Here is a 19,301-nt window from a genome sequence, read left to right as displayed (position 1 = left end):
CTAAAAAACAACAATCAATACAAATGTCACTAAACAAGAAGTTGGACATATAAAAGGACAAAATTCTTCACAGTTTGATCTTCATATTATTCTTCCTATCTCTAACAGAAATTAAGTCTTATAAATAAATAGAGGGAGTACTTTTACCGTGTACTTTAATTTAAAAAAAATTCTTCTATTTCAATCATTTCTATTTTTATCATTTAAACCAAATACATCTTTAGACTCATCATTTAAATCATTTCTGTGCAAATGCACACGTGTTGTGATTTTGTCCGAACATGTTTTTAAATTAAAAATATTTGCATGATAGATGTTTGTTTTAAAATTAAACTTTATAGTAAATGAATATTTTTGATATTTTAATAAAAAATTATAATATATAAATATGTTTAAATATCGAAATTTTATTTTACATTTGCAACACATGATTTATATGTTTGTAACAATGTTGATTAGTGGGACCTTTTGCGTAGTAAGAAAATTGGACTTAGTTCAGGCTAAACTAATAAAAAAGCTTGTGTTAATCTTGCTTCTGTTTTTTTTTTTTTTTCTCACATTGACGAATACGTTGAAAATGTTGTTTTGCAGAAAACTTTCAAGAACTCGCATACACACTATTTAACCTATCTCTCTTCTAGTGTGTTCATTTTATTTCGGAATAATTAGCATTGTATCTTGCAGATGTGAGAATACTTTGTTAAGAAGCAGCCTGATGAGGCTAAGAAAAAATACTCTCAAAGCTTGAGGAGGGTAAATGAGAAAAAATACATTTATAATTGGTGCCTGCTTTTAGTAGATAATGCTACCAAGGCTTGTGGTTAAACTAATATAATTTTTGTGTGCTTTTTCTTTTCTTTAAGCTTCTCGTGTGTAGTTACTGCATATTTATTTTAATTTATGAGAAATCTTCATGTTAAAACAAGACTAACTTAGTTCATGCAAGAAAAGATTTTTCATAGAGTATTCAGCTCCAGAAGCAGAGCCTACGTTTTTTATAATATTAATTAGAGAAAAAAAAATTGAACTTTTGAAAAGCAGTTTCTTATAAGACACTTGGTTTACTTATAATAATTATTTTTCAAAGTATAAGAAAGAATTTGTGCAGAGAAAACCATATTCAGTAATCAGTAGAAAGTATAAACTACTATCAAGAAAAAAAGTGCACATCCGGAAACACGAAGTAAAAGAAAAGTTCAAATTTAGAATATCACATATCCATTTATTCGTGCATAACGATTTGTTGTTTCACTATTTATTCACATTTTAGATATTCTAACATGCCAGCAAGTTCCATCCTGGCCATAAATTGTACTAAATAAATCATAAAATAAAGTGCTACAAAATTTAACCATACTATACATTTCTGGGGAAAGATCACATAGGTAAGAATTCCTAAGGTGCTTAAATGCAAGCCATGATCAACTCTTATTCTCCACCACAACTGCACCATCATCCTCGCTGGCATTAGGCTTTTCCGGGGTGAGTGCACCATCATCCTCGCTAGAGTTCGCCTTTTCTGGGGTAGCTCGACGGCGTATTTTTAGGTACCCAAATTTTCCAGCACCTGGGGATGAACCCTCAAAAATGAAGGGCAAATAACCAGTAGCATTCTTGTACCTCTGCTGAACCTGCATCAAAATTTGTTGCAGGATTCAGACTATAAGTATTTAATGAAGTCTCACTTACTAAGGATTTATTTTGAATAAGTTCTATAAGAATGAGATGGAAGAAAAGGGAAATAACATAGTGGAAAAGAATGTTTCTTTCCCCCCATGAAAGTTTTTTATGCAAGAGACTTTTTTACATTAATTCAATTAAAATAGTAAAATGTTATATGAAAATAAACTTTTTCAATAAAAACAACATCCCCTCTCATTTTGATAAAAATTTGGGTTAAATATATTTTTAGTTCTTCAAAATGGGGGAATGTTCACTTTTAGTCCCTAAAAAATTGTTTCATTTTAGTCCATCAGTTTTTGAAATGTTAGGTGTAGTCCTTGCCTTGACAAAAACTCGACTCGTTTTCGCCTCCCATTTTTGCATATAGGGAGCATACATGACATTTCCAAAAATAAACAACCAAAAGGAAATGATTTTTTATATGGAATAATTGAACATTTCCCTATTTGCAGGGATTATAAATATATTTAACCCTAAAAAGTTTTTCCTTACCTGCCATCCAAAAGAGATATGAAGTATTTCTTAGTTATAATAATCAATAATGTGTTAAACTTATAATTAAGAAAAAAACTATACCTCAAAAATGTGTTCACTGCTCTTGAGACAGTTTCTGCCAACTACACAAACTGTTCCACCGGAACCACCACCAGTTATCTTGGCTCCATATAATGTCCCACCTTCAGCTTTAGATGCTGCACTGTGCTGCAACTCTTGCACTAAGTTTACAAGCCTATCTGTTCCATCAGATCCAAGTCCACAAGTACTGTAGCTGTAGTGGCACTGCAAAAGATAATTAAACTCAATTACTTTTTCACCTTTTATAGTTTGGTAGTCTTCAATTCCAATACCAAAGTTAATGTTCAAAATAGGGGATAAGAAAATAACCTCCTATCAAACAAGTAATAAGCATGTTAATTTGCATTTTAACCTGATTAACAGTAAATAATATAGACATCTAACTAATTGTTCTAATCTTCCTGTTATATGCATGTTAAAATTAAGTGAATGCTTTATCATGAACAATACAATTGTTCATAATATGAAAAAAAATCATTATTAACCAAGTGTTCATCTAAAATTATATTTCAGTTGCATTATAACTTCTGCAACAGAGTACCTAAATTAGGACAGTAAGTTGATCAACTGAAGCTGTAGATGTACCTGATATAGCAATTCTCCTAAGGCTGTAAGCTGATAGGTTGAAGCTGCAGATGTTAAAAGTGCTTTCAAGTTCTGCACACCATATGATGGAGGAGAATTAATTAAAATTTCAAATATTTAAACCAGGACACGTGAATATAATTGCTTCACGATAACAGGTCTGATAAAAATGAGTTTTACGAAAGTCATTGTCTCTTAAAAAAATTAGATTTTGCGCAACAAAACATTCAAACATACAATATACCACATCCTACGATCTACAAAATAATGAAAATATAATAGTAATTTGCCAAATATATACATGACTGTGTTTTACTGAGACTTATACATAATAATTGGGCAAAAGGATGCAACAATTATAACAAATCATCAGTTACTTGTAACCAATTAAATTCTTTAATGAAGTTCTAACCACGACTCGGAAATTTTCAAATATGGGATGCATTGTGGGAGCTCTAACTCCGTAAGTACGCTTCGGATCAATAGTAGTGACAGGATCATTATGATTTTGATATTGCTCCAAAAATGTCTCACCAACAATGGACTCAGGAATTGTCTTAGCATACAGAGTCACAAATCTACAAATAAAAACAAATAATATGTTAACTTCAAGATTTATGGAGTGGTGCTAGTATCTAAAAGGGAAAATTGATGAAAAAAATTGAAAACGTCAATATAATGTAAAGCATAATAATGATCCAAAAACATATAATGATACCAATTTATCTTCTTACTCCTACAAATCCATTGCATAAGTAATTAAAGGGTGCTTCTTGTTAATCAAAGTAGTTCTATATGCAGACGTAATTTATCTGCCATAATAATCCCCTCATGATAACCTAAGTTAAGTAAAGGAGAAAAAAGGACTTACCTATGAGGTGGCAAGTTACATAAGTAATCTAAGGAGGTTTCCTGTTTAAGTAGTTCTATATCATCTTGTTCCACTTCATCATAGCTCAACCCATTAGCAGCACAAGTCTCAGACAATTCCTCAGATGCCTTGGCCTTTATCATCTTCATACCCATAAAGGCACCAATTCTAACAGAACCATAGTCTGCACCTCCAACACTGAAATCGACAACACAATTCATGAACATATTGAAGAAAGAATAACGAGGAGTAGAACAGTATATTCTGGTTAAAGGATAGAACGATCCAAAAAGCTTAAGCAGTTAGGTTACAGCTCATAAATTATTCTATATTTCTAACTGACCACCTTCGTGAGAGTTACAAAAACCACAGAAACAGATAAAAAATGAAACAACCCTAACATGATTTACAAGTTGAGCACATACTTTAATTATATTATACAAATACCACAAGTTAGACTGTAATCAATGTGAAACAAAACTTAAGCATAAAATTGTGATTCAAAATCTATAAAACTTTTGCATAAAATTGTGATTCAAGATCTTCTAGTGATGAAGTGTACAAAATAAAGATAATAATTTTAATAAGTAATTAGACCCCTGATTTTAGGTTAATTCCTTAATTTGCTGGATATGAGCTGTAGCCCATGGGTCCTATTGAATTTGTCAATGTTATTAGGCTCCATAAACAACCAACTCATCCTGAAAGCTTAGGCTGCTAGGTGGTTCATTAATAATTTTATTGTATCTATGAACAGGGGTCTAATTATAAATTTATAAGCTTCAAATTGAAAGATATTCTGGGTCTAAAGCTGTAGATATTAAAATTATATTGATTTGTTAAATCAAGGGAACATGTTCATAGAGTAAGAGTTCAGCAGCTACGTTTTTAATTTTTTTATAGATTACAGTCTAACATTGATTGCAGCTTTTGATTTTCTTCGAAAGTGGAATTATTACTTACAGGAAACCCAAACTAATTGCCACAAAGCAGAAAAAGATGTATGCGAGAAATTATTGCAAATAATGATAGACCACCAACCTGTGTCTTATTCCAGAATCAATTCCCCAGAAACGGATATGGCTGGGAATATCAACAAGGCCAACAATCTCTGCAGGCTGCATCAATAACGAGCAGTAGCATCATAGTGTCATAAGAGCAGGAAAATATTGTTTTTGATAGCTTGTAACGATGCACACCTGGCAAATCATAGCAAGAAGTTTGTTGGCTTCACCACATGCAGAAGCCATCTGGTCCATGACACCGCATGGTGCTCCTACAATGTGGTTTTCCACCTGATGAAAATGATTGAATACATCAAGCGGACAATGCATACTAGAGATAAAATTACAATCATACAAAATCAGTATTGATCAGAGTACTGCATAAAGTCCAACCTTCTGGCAGAGTATGGCCAGATGCCTTGGGCTGATATTTAATCCTGAGTTACAAAGATAGAAATTAATTTAATCAATGGACAAAAATTGAACCAATTTAAGCATTCAGTAAAGATCAAAACAGAATCAAGATCAGAAAAAAGAGAAGTTTTTCTTTTTGATGTATTAGAAAGAATAGTTGTTCAAAGAGATCTCCTTTGTGAAACAACTTGGTCTAGCAGAAGATTAATTTTACTCCATAAGAAATAATAAAATGTCCAAAAACAATGAAAGAGTTTAAGATTATAGTTGTCGTAAAATGAACATTAAGACGGAGCATGATTACCATGAGCAGCTGCAATAGCATACATACTAGCAACCTCCACAGATGCAGAAGATGATACACCTTTCCCTTCTGGGACTGCAGATGAAACCTACATATTTGTTTACAATGTCTACATCTTAGAATAATGGAGATAGAGTAAGTGGCACAATTATAGGCCTCGACTAATGTTTCAACATGGCACTAAAAGAGGAATGATCATCAAGAAATGAGTTGAAAGTGAAACTAATTGGCAATTATGTGAACAACGCTCATGGAAAATTCTCTAAGCATTCTGTATGATATTTTGTTTTGTTTGCTAAAATGAAGTATTAGTAACATAGGTAGAGAACAGAAGGTACCAGCATGCTGATACTATCTTCAAATTGAACACCCAATTCAGTCATTAAGACCAAAATTGCCCCTGCAACATATGCTGCCCACCTGTGATAGTTAATCATATTAGTCTAATAGAATGGCAGGCATGCCTTATTCATATAAAGTCATGCACAAGTGCTACCTACTTTTGGGAAGGATCTTGAGCAAAGTATTTCTTTGCTTTCTCATATGAGATTGGCTTGTCTTCATCCATAAAATCAGATAAATCCATGTCAAATGTTGGGCCACGATTGCTCAATTCTGAGCCAAATGATACCTGAAATGATCCAGATTCGTTGAAAATACACAGTAAGAAAGTATTGTTATCGCTAAAATTGCAAGGATATGGAGATATCCAGATAATGTGTAATTTTATCATCAACGTTATTCACTTCTCATGCTTCATTGTTACACAAACTCCAAGCAATAGTTGTCAATGTTAACTGATAGAATATAGAAATTTCACATGTTCTCCAACATACGATTTGCAAGACAGCAGTTGGATTTCTCCCTTTGTCATTCTGTCGAGCCTCAGCATGTTTCCATAGCCTATGTTTACTTGGATGGTTTCTTTGTAAAGCAACATGGCAGGCTTCTTTAATTGGCATCTACAGAAGAGTGAAAAGAAAGAGAGCCAAAGTGAGTACTTGTTTAAAAATTTCATGAATAACCTTGTCAGTTCTGTAACATTTTCAGACTAGACTGATTGTATTGTAACATATGTCAGTGTTTAGCACTGTACATCTATGTATTTTTAGAGATTTAAAACTTGCAAGCCTCCACCTAACAACTTAGACTTTTAACATAGTTGGAAGTTGGAACTTGATATATAAGAGTAGTAGAGTGCATTTAATACAGTAGTACAATGGCAGTAGAGGTATATACAAAAAATAATTACTATCAACTGCCAATACTATCTCAACAATTAACACGGATTCTCTTTCAAATTTGAAAAGCTACAAAACATCATTTAGTAAGAATGTACAAGAATGCTGCTCACTTTACACCCTTGTCAATCAATGCATGTTCCCTTGGAAATGTTGCTTACAAGTATCAGTACTCAATAAGGTCATTATTCTATTTGATATATACCAAGGTTATGAAAACCAGACCAGCTGGTTCAACCATGAACCGGCTAGCTGTCTGGTCCAAAACAAGTACATAACTGGTGTTCAATCAAACCATAAAACTGGTTACAAACCGCTTGAACCTGTATCTCCAGTTTCCACAGGTTGCTTAAAAATGTTTAAAACTGATTTGACATGTTACCTACTGCTGAGATTGAAAGTAGCCATTTGCTTTTAAAGGAACAGATTTACTTTTCACCGTGACACACAGCCAATGTGGGACTCAATGTGCAGCGGGATATATTTTATATATGAAGCATCACTGCAGTGCCTTTACTACCAATCAATGTGGAGCTAACATTCTGATGGTTGAACCATCCAAACATTTCCACGTAAGGCAAACTAAGACTTTTCTAAAATCCTACCAATGTGGAATCTAATATTTTGATGTTAAAACTTAAAACTATCTTAACCATTTTCAGCCTTAACACTGACAAATCAATGTGACTAATTAATACAACTATAAAAACAATAACATTTTTATAATAACAAAACATAATATGAAACATTTTCATCCAATCTGTGGAACTAATTAATGGAACTATAATTAAAAAAAATTATAATAACATAATTTGAACGTCATATTGGTTCTTATTAACTATTACTTTATTAGAAAGTTTATTTTATAAGTTATAATACTAAACTGTGTTCGTAATATTATATATTTAATTTTAATAATAATTAGGTTATATTTTTTATTTCATTCTAGAATATTGGTTTGATTTAATAAATTTTTTTACTGAGTTTTAATTTAATAATTAAAAATATTAGTATTGGCTTAATTTAATATAAATATATCTAAAACTATACATGCTATTATGTCATTAAATAAAATTATATTATTTCTCTAATATTGTTAAATTGTTTAATATATTATATTTTAAAACAATATTATTTAATTATTATTGGTTCAACCACGGTTAGACCATTGAACCTTGAACCAATACTATCATCGGTTCAATGACTGGTCCGGTTTTCAAAACATTGATATATAAAGACTTCTTGTTAAGTTTTTTGTCAGCAATAGAAAATGAAAGTAGTTTGTTTTGGGTCTGATGGATAAGATACCTAACAGTAACATACATGCACACATGTGCTCGCACACACACATGTATAAAACCCTGAAGTCTTGAAGTACTTTATCAAATTAACAACACCTGATCCTATTTTAATTTTTTTTAAAGGAGTAGAAACACATCATTTCCTTCTACCGCATATATTAGTTGGATTCACTAAAACTAAACTTTAGAGCATCAAGCCTATAATAATGTGTAATAATAAATGTCAAATTACGTGAAGAAGTTAACAGTTGAAACTATATGTATCAAATGCAATGAACAAAACCCTGGGGAGATAGATTCAACCTGCAGGACAAGACTTCCAGAATAGTCAGCAATACCACCTATAACGTCCAACCTTCCAGGAGCTCTTGTCACAAATATTTCTTCCTGTCACATGAATAAAACAAAGTCAAAAGTGAAAGAATAAACAGGAAAATAACAAGTATCTGAATTCAGTAGAAACTAGTGTAGTGTTATTGTAATGTGGTTTCTTCAGTATTTATATCTTTAAAAGGATAGCTTGTAGCCATTGAGAGCTCTTAGTCCAGAAGAATGATTTTATAAAGAAATGATTTTCAAACAAAATGATTAAGACCTCCCAGTTGAAGAGATTAGCCGCAGCCTTACGCTCCCGCCTTGTGTGCTTGTCCTGTAATTCAGATAGGTTCTGTAAGAATGCCACAGTATCTGGAAGTCCTTGAATATCTCCATGAAGAATGTCAAAGTTTTCAATGTCCCTGAAGAAAGAATATACGAAAACAATGAGGCAGTTATATTGTCTCTTATTAGGACACAACAAAGAAAAATATAACCCTGAAAAGTGAAGTGATACTCACAAGCTAAACGCAGATCTTCCATCATCCACAGGGGAACCAGGTGTTGTGCGGCCAAGTTGGTTTTCAGCAGTTGCATACCATTCTGGGATTGTAATATCTCGACCAGGGGCCCTTTGGAGTTGATACCCAAGAACTATGGCATCACGCAATCTTCTTGCCCCACTAAGCTAGAATTATTAAGTTAAAATTGAAATGAAATTCCAAATTTTATTACTTTCCCTATATCTTCATGAAACCAAAAATGACCAGGAGCTCAAAAAAATTAACAAAAGCCAACATTGCAACTAGTCACATTCAGAAGTCATTTACCTTATCTGATGCATAACTTTTTCCAAAAGCCGTCTCCTGCAGTATGTGGGCTGCCACCTACATTTTCAAATGTTTATGAAAAAAGCTATCAATTCTTTTGGAATAATCGAAGACTTCAATGATGACATAGAACTACATGATCAAGGTGGGGAAAGGAACAACCCTAGAAGAATTTAAATATTCAGATCATCACTAATTGTAGATGATTACCATCCAATTAAAACAAACATTTTAATGTTTCAGTTAAATTACAAAGACGACCCATGGGGTTGGAAAATTCATCCCAAACAATAAAAATTACTGGCAATGACAATGCTGGATTAAATATTCTAGTGGGGATTACAAACCTAATTGACATTAACCAATATCACTGACAAATCCAAATATAAAACCCAAAAGAGCGGGAATGTCAGGTGCACTCATCAAAATTCTGCATTATATATATCTATGGGCCAGAACTGTTTAAAAGCTCTCTCTCTCTCTCTCTCTCTCTCTCTCTATATATATATATATATATATATATATGATCAGAAGAACTGGCCATCAAATATCAAGATCTTTCCAGTTAGTCAATTTATGGTCACTGTTTACAACATTTACACAGACTCAACAATTCATTGATTCATCAAATACATACAATACTAACTACTATGCAGGATGTAATTAATACCTCAAGCAATACCAGCAAAAGAATGGTAAAGGATTTCATGGAGTTGCAGATATTACACAGGAAAAAATGTATTTAACTAATTAATTAAAATTTAAAAGTACATTGCTTGTGATAATCCCAAAGGACAACCAAAGAATTGGCTTATATAAGTTATACTATAACTGGGTCATTTGGGATCAGATATGCATGGTTCAGCGCATTTCGGCTATGAATCTCCATTGTAAACTCTGTTTGCACACTGGAGATTCCTTTTTACTCTGGTAGAACAAAGTTAATGTTGCCTCATAAATTGTGTTTCCCTTTTAAAGGGAGTTTCAATTCATTGTTCAAACAGATACTTCATGGTCATGAGATAACGAATATGGAAAGTTAAAATTTTCTCATTCCTAAAGTAATAATTTAGACATGAGTCCATCCCCTACTTTTATCATTGACCATCCATTTCTTTATTCCACACCAATTCTTAAGAGTTAAAGAAAAAACAACAAATAAAATTTTATGAAGTTACAGAAATAAACCAGTTGCACAAAGTAATAGTTTTTGAAGAGTCAATTAATAAAAGAAAAAGAGGGTACCTCACCACCATTAATGCCTGCTTCATAGCAGGGTTTCAAACTTATTGCACGTTCAAGATAAGGTCTCCAGTGACCAGTCAGTAAATCCCTCCTAATCATTTCAACACCACCTTGATAAAACTAAAAAAATAAGATAATTACTTGAAAAGAACTCAATACAAAAAACGTTAAATACAAGAAAACTAACATCGAGAAAGTCAATAGAATACCTCAAGCATATTTCTCAAAAAAGGTTCTTCATTGAAATAATCTCTACGGACAAAGACAAAAGGACACTTGTATGCCAAGGCCTCGCTAACAGTGCCATATCCAATTTTTCCTAAGATAACAAATAGAAATTAGTATAACTATTTCATTTAATCCAGCTTTGGAAGTTGCAGCTATTCAAGCTTCATACTGACCAAGCATACAGTCAGATGCCGCAATAATGTCCGGCGTATATGCATCTTTAGCAAGTTTTACAAAGTTAGGCGGAAGTTCTGCAGTCTCTGAAGCACCACAAACCTGGATCAGAAAAGACATCACCAAATAATGCACAAGTACAATAAACGAACATTTTAAATGAGACAATGATACATAGCAGAGTAGTTGAAGAAGTACCAGGCACAACCAGCCAGGTGGTAAGAATTCCTCCTTTAGCTTCAATTCTGATGGCTGGAGACAAGACATAATATAGGCAGCCAGAAGTCAGATGATGGGGGTCATTAATAGAGTTCCATGGCATAAAATCCAGAAAAGTGTAAAATTTACAAGTATATATGGTCAATAAGATGATCAAAGAACAATAACAAATTAGTATTGACAATAACAAATCCTGTAAAATATCTTTATAGGAACTGTAGACTTTATTATGAATTTGTGACTACCAGAAATGATAATTAGAACAATACATGAATATATGCATTGCTGATTTTACAGAAAATGAAGAACTACCACAGTTATACCAAGAACATTATTAGTTACAAGAAGAATTAATCAGCACATTATTATAGGTTATAACATACACAAGTGAAAGAGTGATACATAATACTAATTATTACACATGTGCTTTAAATCAGTTAATTCTAACAAGTATTTAGTAGAGTTACTTCTCAACAAGGTATGAAAGCCTGTATGACCACATAGTCAGGAGTTTCCTTTAAATGAAGTTGCATTTCCATACACAGTAAAATAGCCATGCGTATTGTCCTCCCTTTAATCCCAAAGGGCTCTTATGTATGAGGAGGTATGTTAGAGATATACAATCATTTATAGTCTTTCACATAACAGACTAATCATTCATAGTCTTTCACATAACAGACTAAGCTTCGTGGAGAGTTTGTTGACACAAGTTATTAATGTGTGGTAAACAGTGCAAGTGAGTATGCATGGATTTTATTTTATGCGACATGGGCTGCTTAACTGATGTAGGGTGCAAAAGGATCAATCAGATGGAGTCTTAAACACTTTAAAAAATCATAATGTCAACAGTAGACAGAATTGAACATAAATATAGCAGCAGATTATAATCATGAGATTTTAATTGAAATATATTATGGCACAAAGGTGACGGTAAGAGAAGATAATTGTGGAAAAACTGGAAGAATAACAATTGGAAATGAACGCAGCACACAGTTTTGCCTTTGGTACTGGAGATAATAAAAGCACCTCAACCAAAATATATTCATCACAGAATTGAAGCAATCCACAATTCAAGTAAATGAACAATACAACAATGAGCGCAAAGAGACAAAAGAGTGCAAGCATTTGTTACAAGACATCCCCCCCTCTCCCACCCATCCAATAAAAAAACTATCAAGGTTTGGTCTTTAAAAGAGTAAAAGAGAAGATCTAGGTAATCACCTGCCCACCAAAGTTGAGAATAACTAGCTTCACATCATCAGTTACCCCAAGTTCCTTCTTAACCTTCAACAAGGAAAATCACAAGCCTAATTAGGAGATAAATAATGCTATCAAATAGATCCACAAAGGTTTGTAAGGTAGTACCTCTTTTGCAGATTTGTGTAACCTCCTCACTACCAGAGGGACGTCAATAACATCACGAAAAGCAGGCACTGTGAATATTAGAGATGCCAAATTCTAGTTAACCGTTCCCATCACCAGATTTAGGTGGATGTTAGGTTATTGTCATGAAATTGTATAAAAATTGACTTACTTGGGCAATATCCCGGGAGGCGGATAAGGAACTCGCAATGAGAATAGTCCTCGGCTATCTTCATTAGTGTATATGCAACAACACTTATTTATCATTTTCAAGCACAAAGCATAGCAAGTGCAAGAAGACAATTTCCAGTTTAAAAGTTTTACTTCCATTCAGCCTATTTCTATGTTTCACAATTATTGTTAGAAACAGACTAAGAGCATAGATGACATCCAAATATTTGGATTAATTTCAGGTTTGTTTGAAAATTTCAAATTTTGATCAACGCAAAGTAGAAAATAATTTTAAACATTAAATTGTGAGAGATATTTACTAATTACTAATACATTCAAGAAATGTGAAGAAAATGCAGAAAGGCGGCACCAATTTATTTGACAATTCTGCAATGTTCTTCTTCAACCTTGATAGCTAAGAAATACTAAAAATTAATTAAAATATAGATATATGTCACAAGTTTTATACAAGTGACTAAATGTGGAGCATAAAAATTCCAGAAATAATGGACAAAGCAGCAATCACAACTTCTTACATTTCACTCAAGGAACAAACATATGGGACAAGATAACCTCCTATATAAAAGAAGATTGTTGTCACCTGCCAAACTATTGAACGATGATGAAGTCCAGCAGCCATGACATACTCTGCATAGATGAAGTCCCAACTGAAATCAAAAAGATATGCAACAAGGGTAATTATGGGTTCTGAAAAAAAAAACAATCAGTCTTGGGCATCCATTTATATTTAAAGTTACAATTACTATACAGTACAGACTAGTTTAGGCAATGAACTAGAAAGTATATTTATATCCTCAATAGCAACTTCAAATTAATACCTGGAATGCATTTGTAAGAATAAAATGAGGAAAATACCTTAAACCGAGAGTCTGAGATGAAAGAATAAATAAAATTCATGAAAATATTTGTCTGTTAAATTTTCTATCACAATGACAACATTGGCAAATAGCTCATATGCTTCCTATATAATGGTTTTTCCTTAAGTAATTACTGTAAGTGACAAAAGAAAATAGCATTAAGAAGCCAAAATGGTAGTCTACATAAGTTACCTGAAATTGGTCACACAAACAGAGCGAATGCCAGCATCTGCTGCTGCTCGACATGCAACTGGGACAACATCGGAGACCTGTTTTCTCATATTAGCTTTACAAGGATCCACCAAGTATAATATTTCTTTCAAAAAAACATTTTTAAGATATTTTAAGTTTTTGGATAAACTTTTGGGGAGAAAAAGACAGAATATGAAAATAATCAGATTTCAGATTCTTGTTTTTAGAAGATGATAGGAATAGCTTTTTGAAATAATCACTTGTATAAAAAAGATAGAAAGTGGTGAGAAAGAAAAAGAAACTTTTTTCCAGAATAAGAAAAAAATATTATTAAATTTTAAAAATTACAAGTCCTAATCATATATGTTTTTTTGAGAGGTGCAGGTGCTTAGTGTCTTTTATTGTAATTTTTTAAGAAATAATACTGACAAATCCAAACAACCTGAAAACCACCTTTTTGAAAAGATCAAACAAATGTGTTAAAGTTATTCTAAGCAGAAATCAAATTCATAGTCTCTGGTTATCAGCTCTTGCTCATAAATAAGAATAGTTTCCCCCAAATTCATCTTTTATAAGTCCAAACAATATGAATTAATTATCAGTTTCTCTTTTCACTTTTGTTTCCAATCAAAAAGGGAAGAACATTTCATGTACCACTAAGTCTGCTTTGACAGAGTTCAGCCACTCAGTTTCTTGAGCCAAGATTTGAGCACGCGGCTTCACTGCCGTTTCAGAATACTAACACAACCACAAACAAAACAAGGGATAAGCAACAGAAAGAAAAAAAGATTAAAGCATCTACCTCAAAGCACTACAACTATAAGTAATCCTAAAGGCAAGGGCATTGCCATACCTTCTCCAAAGAGGCAAGACGATCAACAGTCAAAGCATCAGCCTGAACAGCTCCACAGTCCAAAAGCACCTATTTTACACAAATGGATAAACATGTGCTTGAAATGCAGTCTCTTAAAAGCATTGTACTCATAGTCATATACACACTGAAGTGCAGCTCGAAGGGTACAAATTTTCGCATACTGATCATCATGATCCCAATTGCGATAGTTGCCAGATGTTGTCGCAATTGAGATCGTGTCGTGTCACTGTTAAAAGCAATTGCACTTGAGCATGTAACAAATCTTAATCACAAGGACTAATTCAACATTTTTTTATTGCACAGAACTAAAGCTATCCTTTTTCACCAAAATCTTGAAGCTTTTCACAAGCTACATGGCTACAATCCACAGGTTATATGTATGCATTTAGCTATTATTTCTTCCTTAACAATCATATCAGTCATTGACTAGAACACTACCCCTTTTGGATAGCATTACAAAGAGAGTTTAACAGTATATATATATATATATATATATATATATATATATATATATATATATATATATATATATATATATATATATAAAGAAGAATCAATAAATAAATAAACTCACTTTGCGAATGAATAGGCGAGGAGACTGTATTTCAGAGGTGAAAACAAAATCAGGAGCACCAGTGACCACATGCACATCATGCCCCGCAAGAATCAAATGCCGCACCACCTTTCATTATTTCAAATTAAAATTCACATCACATATCAAAAGAAAAAATTCCCACAAAACAGACACACTTAGAAATTTTCAAACTTTTGTTTTTAACAGATGATCAAGGCCAAAACTGAAAACCCAGCAACTCATTTGGCCAAAGATGTCGCGAAAATGAAAAAGGATGTGATTTGAGAGCGAGAGAGAGACCTCAGTGACTCGAGTGGCATGGCCAAAACCATGACCAGTGACGTAATACGCAAAGACGAGGTGCTTTGTGGAAGCGGAGACTCCATCACTCTCTTGCTCGATCCTCATTTTGCAGTTGAATGGATCAAACTCTATCAAAGTCTCCAAGTCCAACACAAGAATGATAGTATTATAATGTTTTTGTTTCGGATAATAAACGTATTTATCCGTGGTCCATGCCTGAAGAATGGGAAGGTAATTATTTAATCACTTAACTCCTTTTTTATGTAATTATTTAACTCCTATGTAGATCTAAATGCACTTTACTTTTTTTTCTGACTATAATATTGGTAGGAAGTGTCTCGGCTTTCAACAACTTGGAGGCCCACAGTGAGTATTCTCATTTTAACATGATTTATTTTAACCAAGTATTTTAACCAAGGGTTAATTCGGATGTTGACACAAGTGGTAGGAGCTTATATCTTTTCGCAAAGTAATTTAAGATTCGAATCTAATTGACTCTTAAGTATGAAATAAATTTTATTGAGAGACAAATATATATTTTGTGTGTTCTCACGTCCCTACTAAAGATTAGTAACCCATTTCCAGCAATGCTACTTCATATTAGGGGTAACAAAATGCGAGTTGGATGTGTCGGATCAACTCATATTGACCCTCTTTTACGAGATGGGTTGGGGGTTTTAACCCACCAACTTGCTTCAATTCGCCTTATTTTGGCCCACCAAAAGATGAATTTAGTGGAAAGTAGGATGGGCGAACCTATTAACTCGCTTTTTTTATTAAAATAATAATTTAATATTTATTATGATACTTTATACATATATTTATTAATTTTTAATTAGTTTATTTTTGTCTAAATAAATTATTATTCATAATTTAAGCTAATAAATTCAACTCTTTTAGTAGGTATTTAATATTTATAAAAAATGAAATTAATTAAAATCAATGAAAATATATTTATTATTATTATTATTATTATTATTATTATTATTATTATTATTATTATTATTATTTAATATTTTAGTTTTGTGGACCAACCTGCCAACTCGACCAAAAATAAAATGGTTCATCACTTTGAACCCATATATGAAATACCAGACACGAATTGACTCATTTTTGGTGGGTTGGTGTCGGGTAAGGCAAGTCAAACCATTTTGCCATCATTATTTCGTATTAATATCATTGTCAGGAAAAAAAATATATGATAAAGTAAGGATAGTCTGTAAAAAAATATTCATCATTGAATAATAAAGGATCAATTTATAAAAAAAGAAAAGATAGAAATAAAAATGTAAGACTTCTCTAATAAGAAACTACAAAAAGTGTTTATAATTTAATCTTATGTTTTACTATTTATTTATATTTATTAGGGTAAATTGTAATTTTGATCCTCTTAATTTATCAAATTCATGATTTTTTATCCCCTTAAATTTTAATCATAACATTTGATCCCCTAGTTTTATAAATTGGTGATTTTGGTCCTCCTGATAGAATATTAACAAATAATTTTGATTAACTAAGTTATTAAGTTAATTATAAATTAATTAAAACTACTAATTATTAAAAAATTAATAAAAAATTATTAATCTTAATTCTCCATAACATTGTGTTCCTCCTCTTCTCTGCAAATACCTCTACTATCTTCCTTGTTGCATGTGACTCCATCAACATCAACACTAACCCAACATTAGAGTTATAACAGTATTTTTTATTTTTAATGATTAATAATTTTTATTTAATTTTTAATTAATTTCATATATCTAATAATTATAATTATTAGTTAATAATCTATAAGGTGAACCAAATTTGTTAATTTATAGATCTATAGGATCAAATGTTACAATTAAAAATCAAGAAACTAAAATCATAAATTTGAAAAATTAAGATGAGCAAAATTTGTTCAACTTGGGTTTATCGATGATATGGCAATTAGTTTGATAGGCGTTTGTTTCATTGATCATTGTTGTTTGAAATTGGAAATAAAAGTTTTTTGGTTTTGAGAACAGTGCCGGGGGATGAGGAATATCCTTGTTTTTCTTCATACGATGATGGCCAATTTTGTCATTGACAACAACTTCAATGCCACTTTGTGGAGGAGCAATGCCACTGGCAAAGGCGACTCACGCAGATCGTCTTTTTAAGATTTAATTTTTACTGTCAAATAATAATGTGAATTTTTTGTTGGAGCCAAGTAGGGTTCCATTGGCTAGTAAAACTCACTCTCCAAATATTTAATTTAACAATGGTGCATACTCAAACTTCATATTTTTTATTAAATTTAAACGATCACATGCTAATTGATTCAGGTGTTTGGTGGTTTAAACAAAAAAAGTTAAAGGTCTAAAAAAAAAAAAAAAAGACCCTATCTATAACCAAAAGGTTATTTATGTCTAAATGTATTGGAATTTTGTATTGAATTGTGTGCTTTGGTAAAAAAAAGTACAATTAAATTATGTATGTGTTTTATCCCTAAGAAACAAAACTAAATATCATCGAGGGGTTTACAATAATTGATAATGATCCTTTAAACAAATTGCTAATGATATACTTTTTTAAACCAATTAAGTTAGATGGTTAGATAATTGAATGGTGTGTTTAAAGGAATAATATGATTATTAAGTGGGTCTAGTTTAATTAATTGGATAGGACGTGTGAGTATTGTAAAGCTCATATATTATATTCAATTATGACTGATAGATAAGAATTCTTTTAAAATAATGAGTTTCTTATTTTATTTTTTTTTATCATCATGTTGATGCCAATTACAATCATAAGATGTTATTATATGTACATGAATGCATATATTCTCTTAATATATGTACCAAAAAAATATTCTCTTAATAGTATTCTTTACATAAATTTCATTAATAGCCCATGGTAACAGATTCATGACTTCGATTAATGAATATACATCGTTATGTTTTTTTACCTGAATAGTACATGAATGATTTTGTACATCATCATTAATAATCCTTTTTTTTTTTGGAAAAAATGTAAATTATATTAAACCCAAAATGATACAATAATAAACGGGACATACCCCGCAGTTAAAGAAAATCAAAAGTCTCCCTAATACAAGAAGACATATATCAAGATGCTAAAACAAATGCAACAGGTGCGCTTGTCTATACATAAGAAACTTAATCTTGCTAATAACCTCTATGACAGAAAATTGATAATCTTCAAAAATCAGCTTGTTCCTAGACAGCCAAATGCAGTAGACTGTAATTGCTATAGCCAGACAACGTAATTTTCTTTGAATACCTGATGTGGATCTGCCCCTAATTAAAGAGTCAGTAATGCGCTGCAAAGAAGTGAAACGCCTGCGGAAAGGAGCCGAATCACGAATGTGAGCCCAAACTTGGAGAGATTTCCTACAAGAAAAGAACAAATGAGCATTTGACTCAGGCTCATTTGAACATAAAGGGCAAAGGGAACCCTTGTTCAAAAAAGCAACTTTGTCAAGAGTAAGCAGCCGATTCCTTTTAGCAAGCCACAAAATGAAAGACATCTTAGGGGGGATTGCTGGGTTCCATATAACAGAACACCAACTAACAGTAGGCTTGACACCTCTAATGTATTCATAGACTTTGTCAACAAGCAATTATTCATTGGAGCTCCAAGATTGAATCCTCTTTTTGGCCTCTTCCGTACTTAGCTCTTTAGAGATAATAAAGTCCCTTATTTGAATGATTTTCTTTATCAAAACTGAATCTGATGAAGAAGAATTGTAATTCCACACATCGCTCCCTCTGAAATAGTAATGGTGAACCCACCGAACCCATAGAGAATCTTTCTTACAATGAAAGTCCCACAGGATACGGGAAAGAAGCGCAAGGTTCCAGTCCTTGAGATTAAAAAGGCCTAAACCCCCTTCTTTTTTCGGAGAACAAACTACTGACCAAGCAACCAAGGGCTTGTGTTTGCCAATATCCGCTTTGCCCCACAGAAAATTACGGC

General features: G+C 32.2%; 1 protein-coding gene across 1 annotated transcript; it reads right to left on the bottom strand.

Annotated features, from left to right (window-relative positions):
* Window positions 1–1,201: 1,201 nt before the first annotated feature.
* LOC100787860 (L-arabinokinase) lies at window positions 1,202–15,541 on the bottom strand. Its single transcript, XM_003550079.5, has 29 exons — window positions 15,342–15,541; window positions 15,042–15,149; window positions 14,447–14,515; window positions 14,248–14,331; window positions 13,594–13,670; window positions 13,125–13,191; window positions 12,525–12,582; window positions 12,356–12,423; window positions 12,212–12,274; window positions 10,970–11,023; window positions 10,771–10,873; window positions 10,579–10,688; window positions 10,370–10,489; window positions 9,125–9,181; window positions 8,816–8,982; window positions 8,575–8,716; window positions 8,283–8,366; window positions 6,274–6,399; window positions 5,938–6,068; window positions 5,776–5,857; window positions 5,438–5,525; window positions 5,113–5,156; window positions 4,915–5,010; window positions 4,757–4,833; window positions 3,716–3,913; window positions 3,257–3,422; window positions 2,845–2,916; window positions 2,260–2,463; window positions 1,202–1,631 (listed from the first exon to the last, which is right to left on the bottom strand). The coding sequence occupies exons 1-29, from the start codon at window positions 15,447–15,449 to the stop codon at window positions 1,422–1,424; spliced, it is 3,033 nt and encodes a 1,010-aa protein (XP_003550127.1). The 5' UTR covers window positions 15,450–15,541; the 3' UTR covers window positions 1,202–1,421.
* Window positions 15,542–19,301: the final 3,760 nt, after the last annotated feature.

Source organism: Glycine max, chromosome 17 (assembly GCF_000004515.6).
Source record: "Glycine max cultivar Williams 82 chromosome 17, Glycine_max_v4.0, whole genome shotgun sequence".
NCBI lineage: Eukaryota > Viridiplantae > Streptophyta > Magnoliopsida > Fabales > Fabaceae > Glycine > Glycine max.
This window is presented reverse-complemented; position numbering and strand designations above follow the sequence as displayed.

What these genes read in the sequence shown, in the direction of transcription:
- LOC100787860 (XM_003550079.5), bottom strand. Translation starts at nt 15,449, where the DNA reads ATGAGGATCGAGCAAGAGAGTGATGGAGTCTCCGCTTCCACAAAGCAC. An exon ending in TTCTTGCTATGATTTGCCAG is followed by an intron (nt 4,834 to 4,914) that starts GTGTGCATCGTT and finishes TTATTGATGCAG; the next exon opens with CCTGCAGAGATTGTTGGCCT. An exon ending in TTGAAAATTTCCGAGTCGTG is followed by an intron (nt 2,917 to 3,256) that starts GTTAGAACTTCA and finishes TATGGTGTGCAG; the next exon opens with AACTTGAAAGCACTTTTAAC.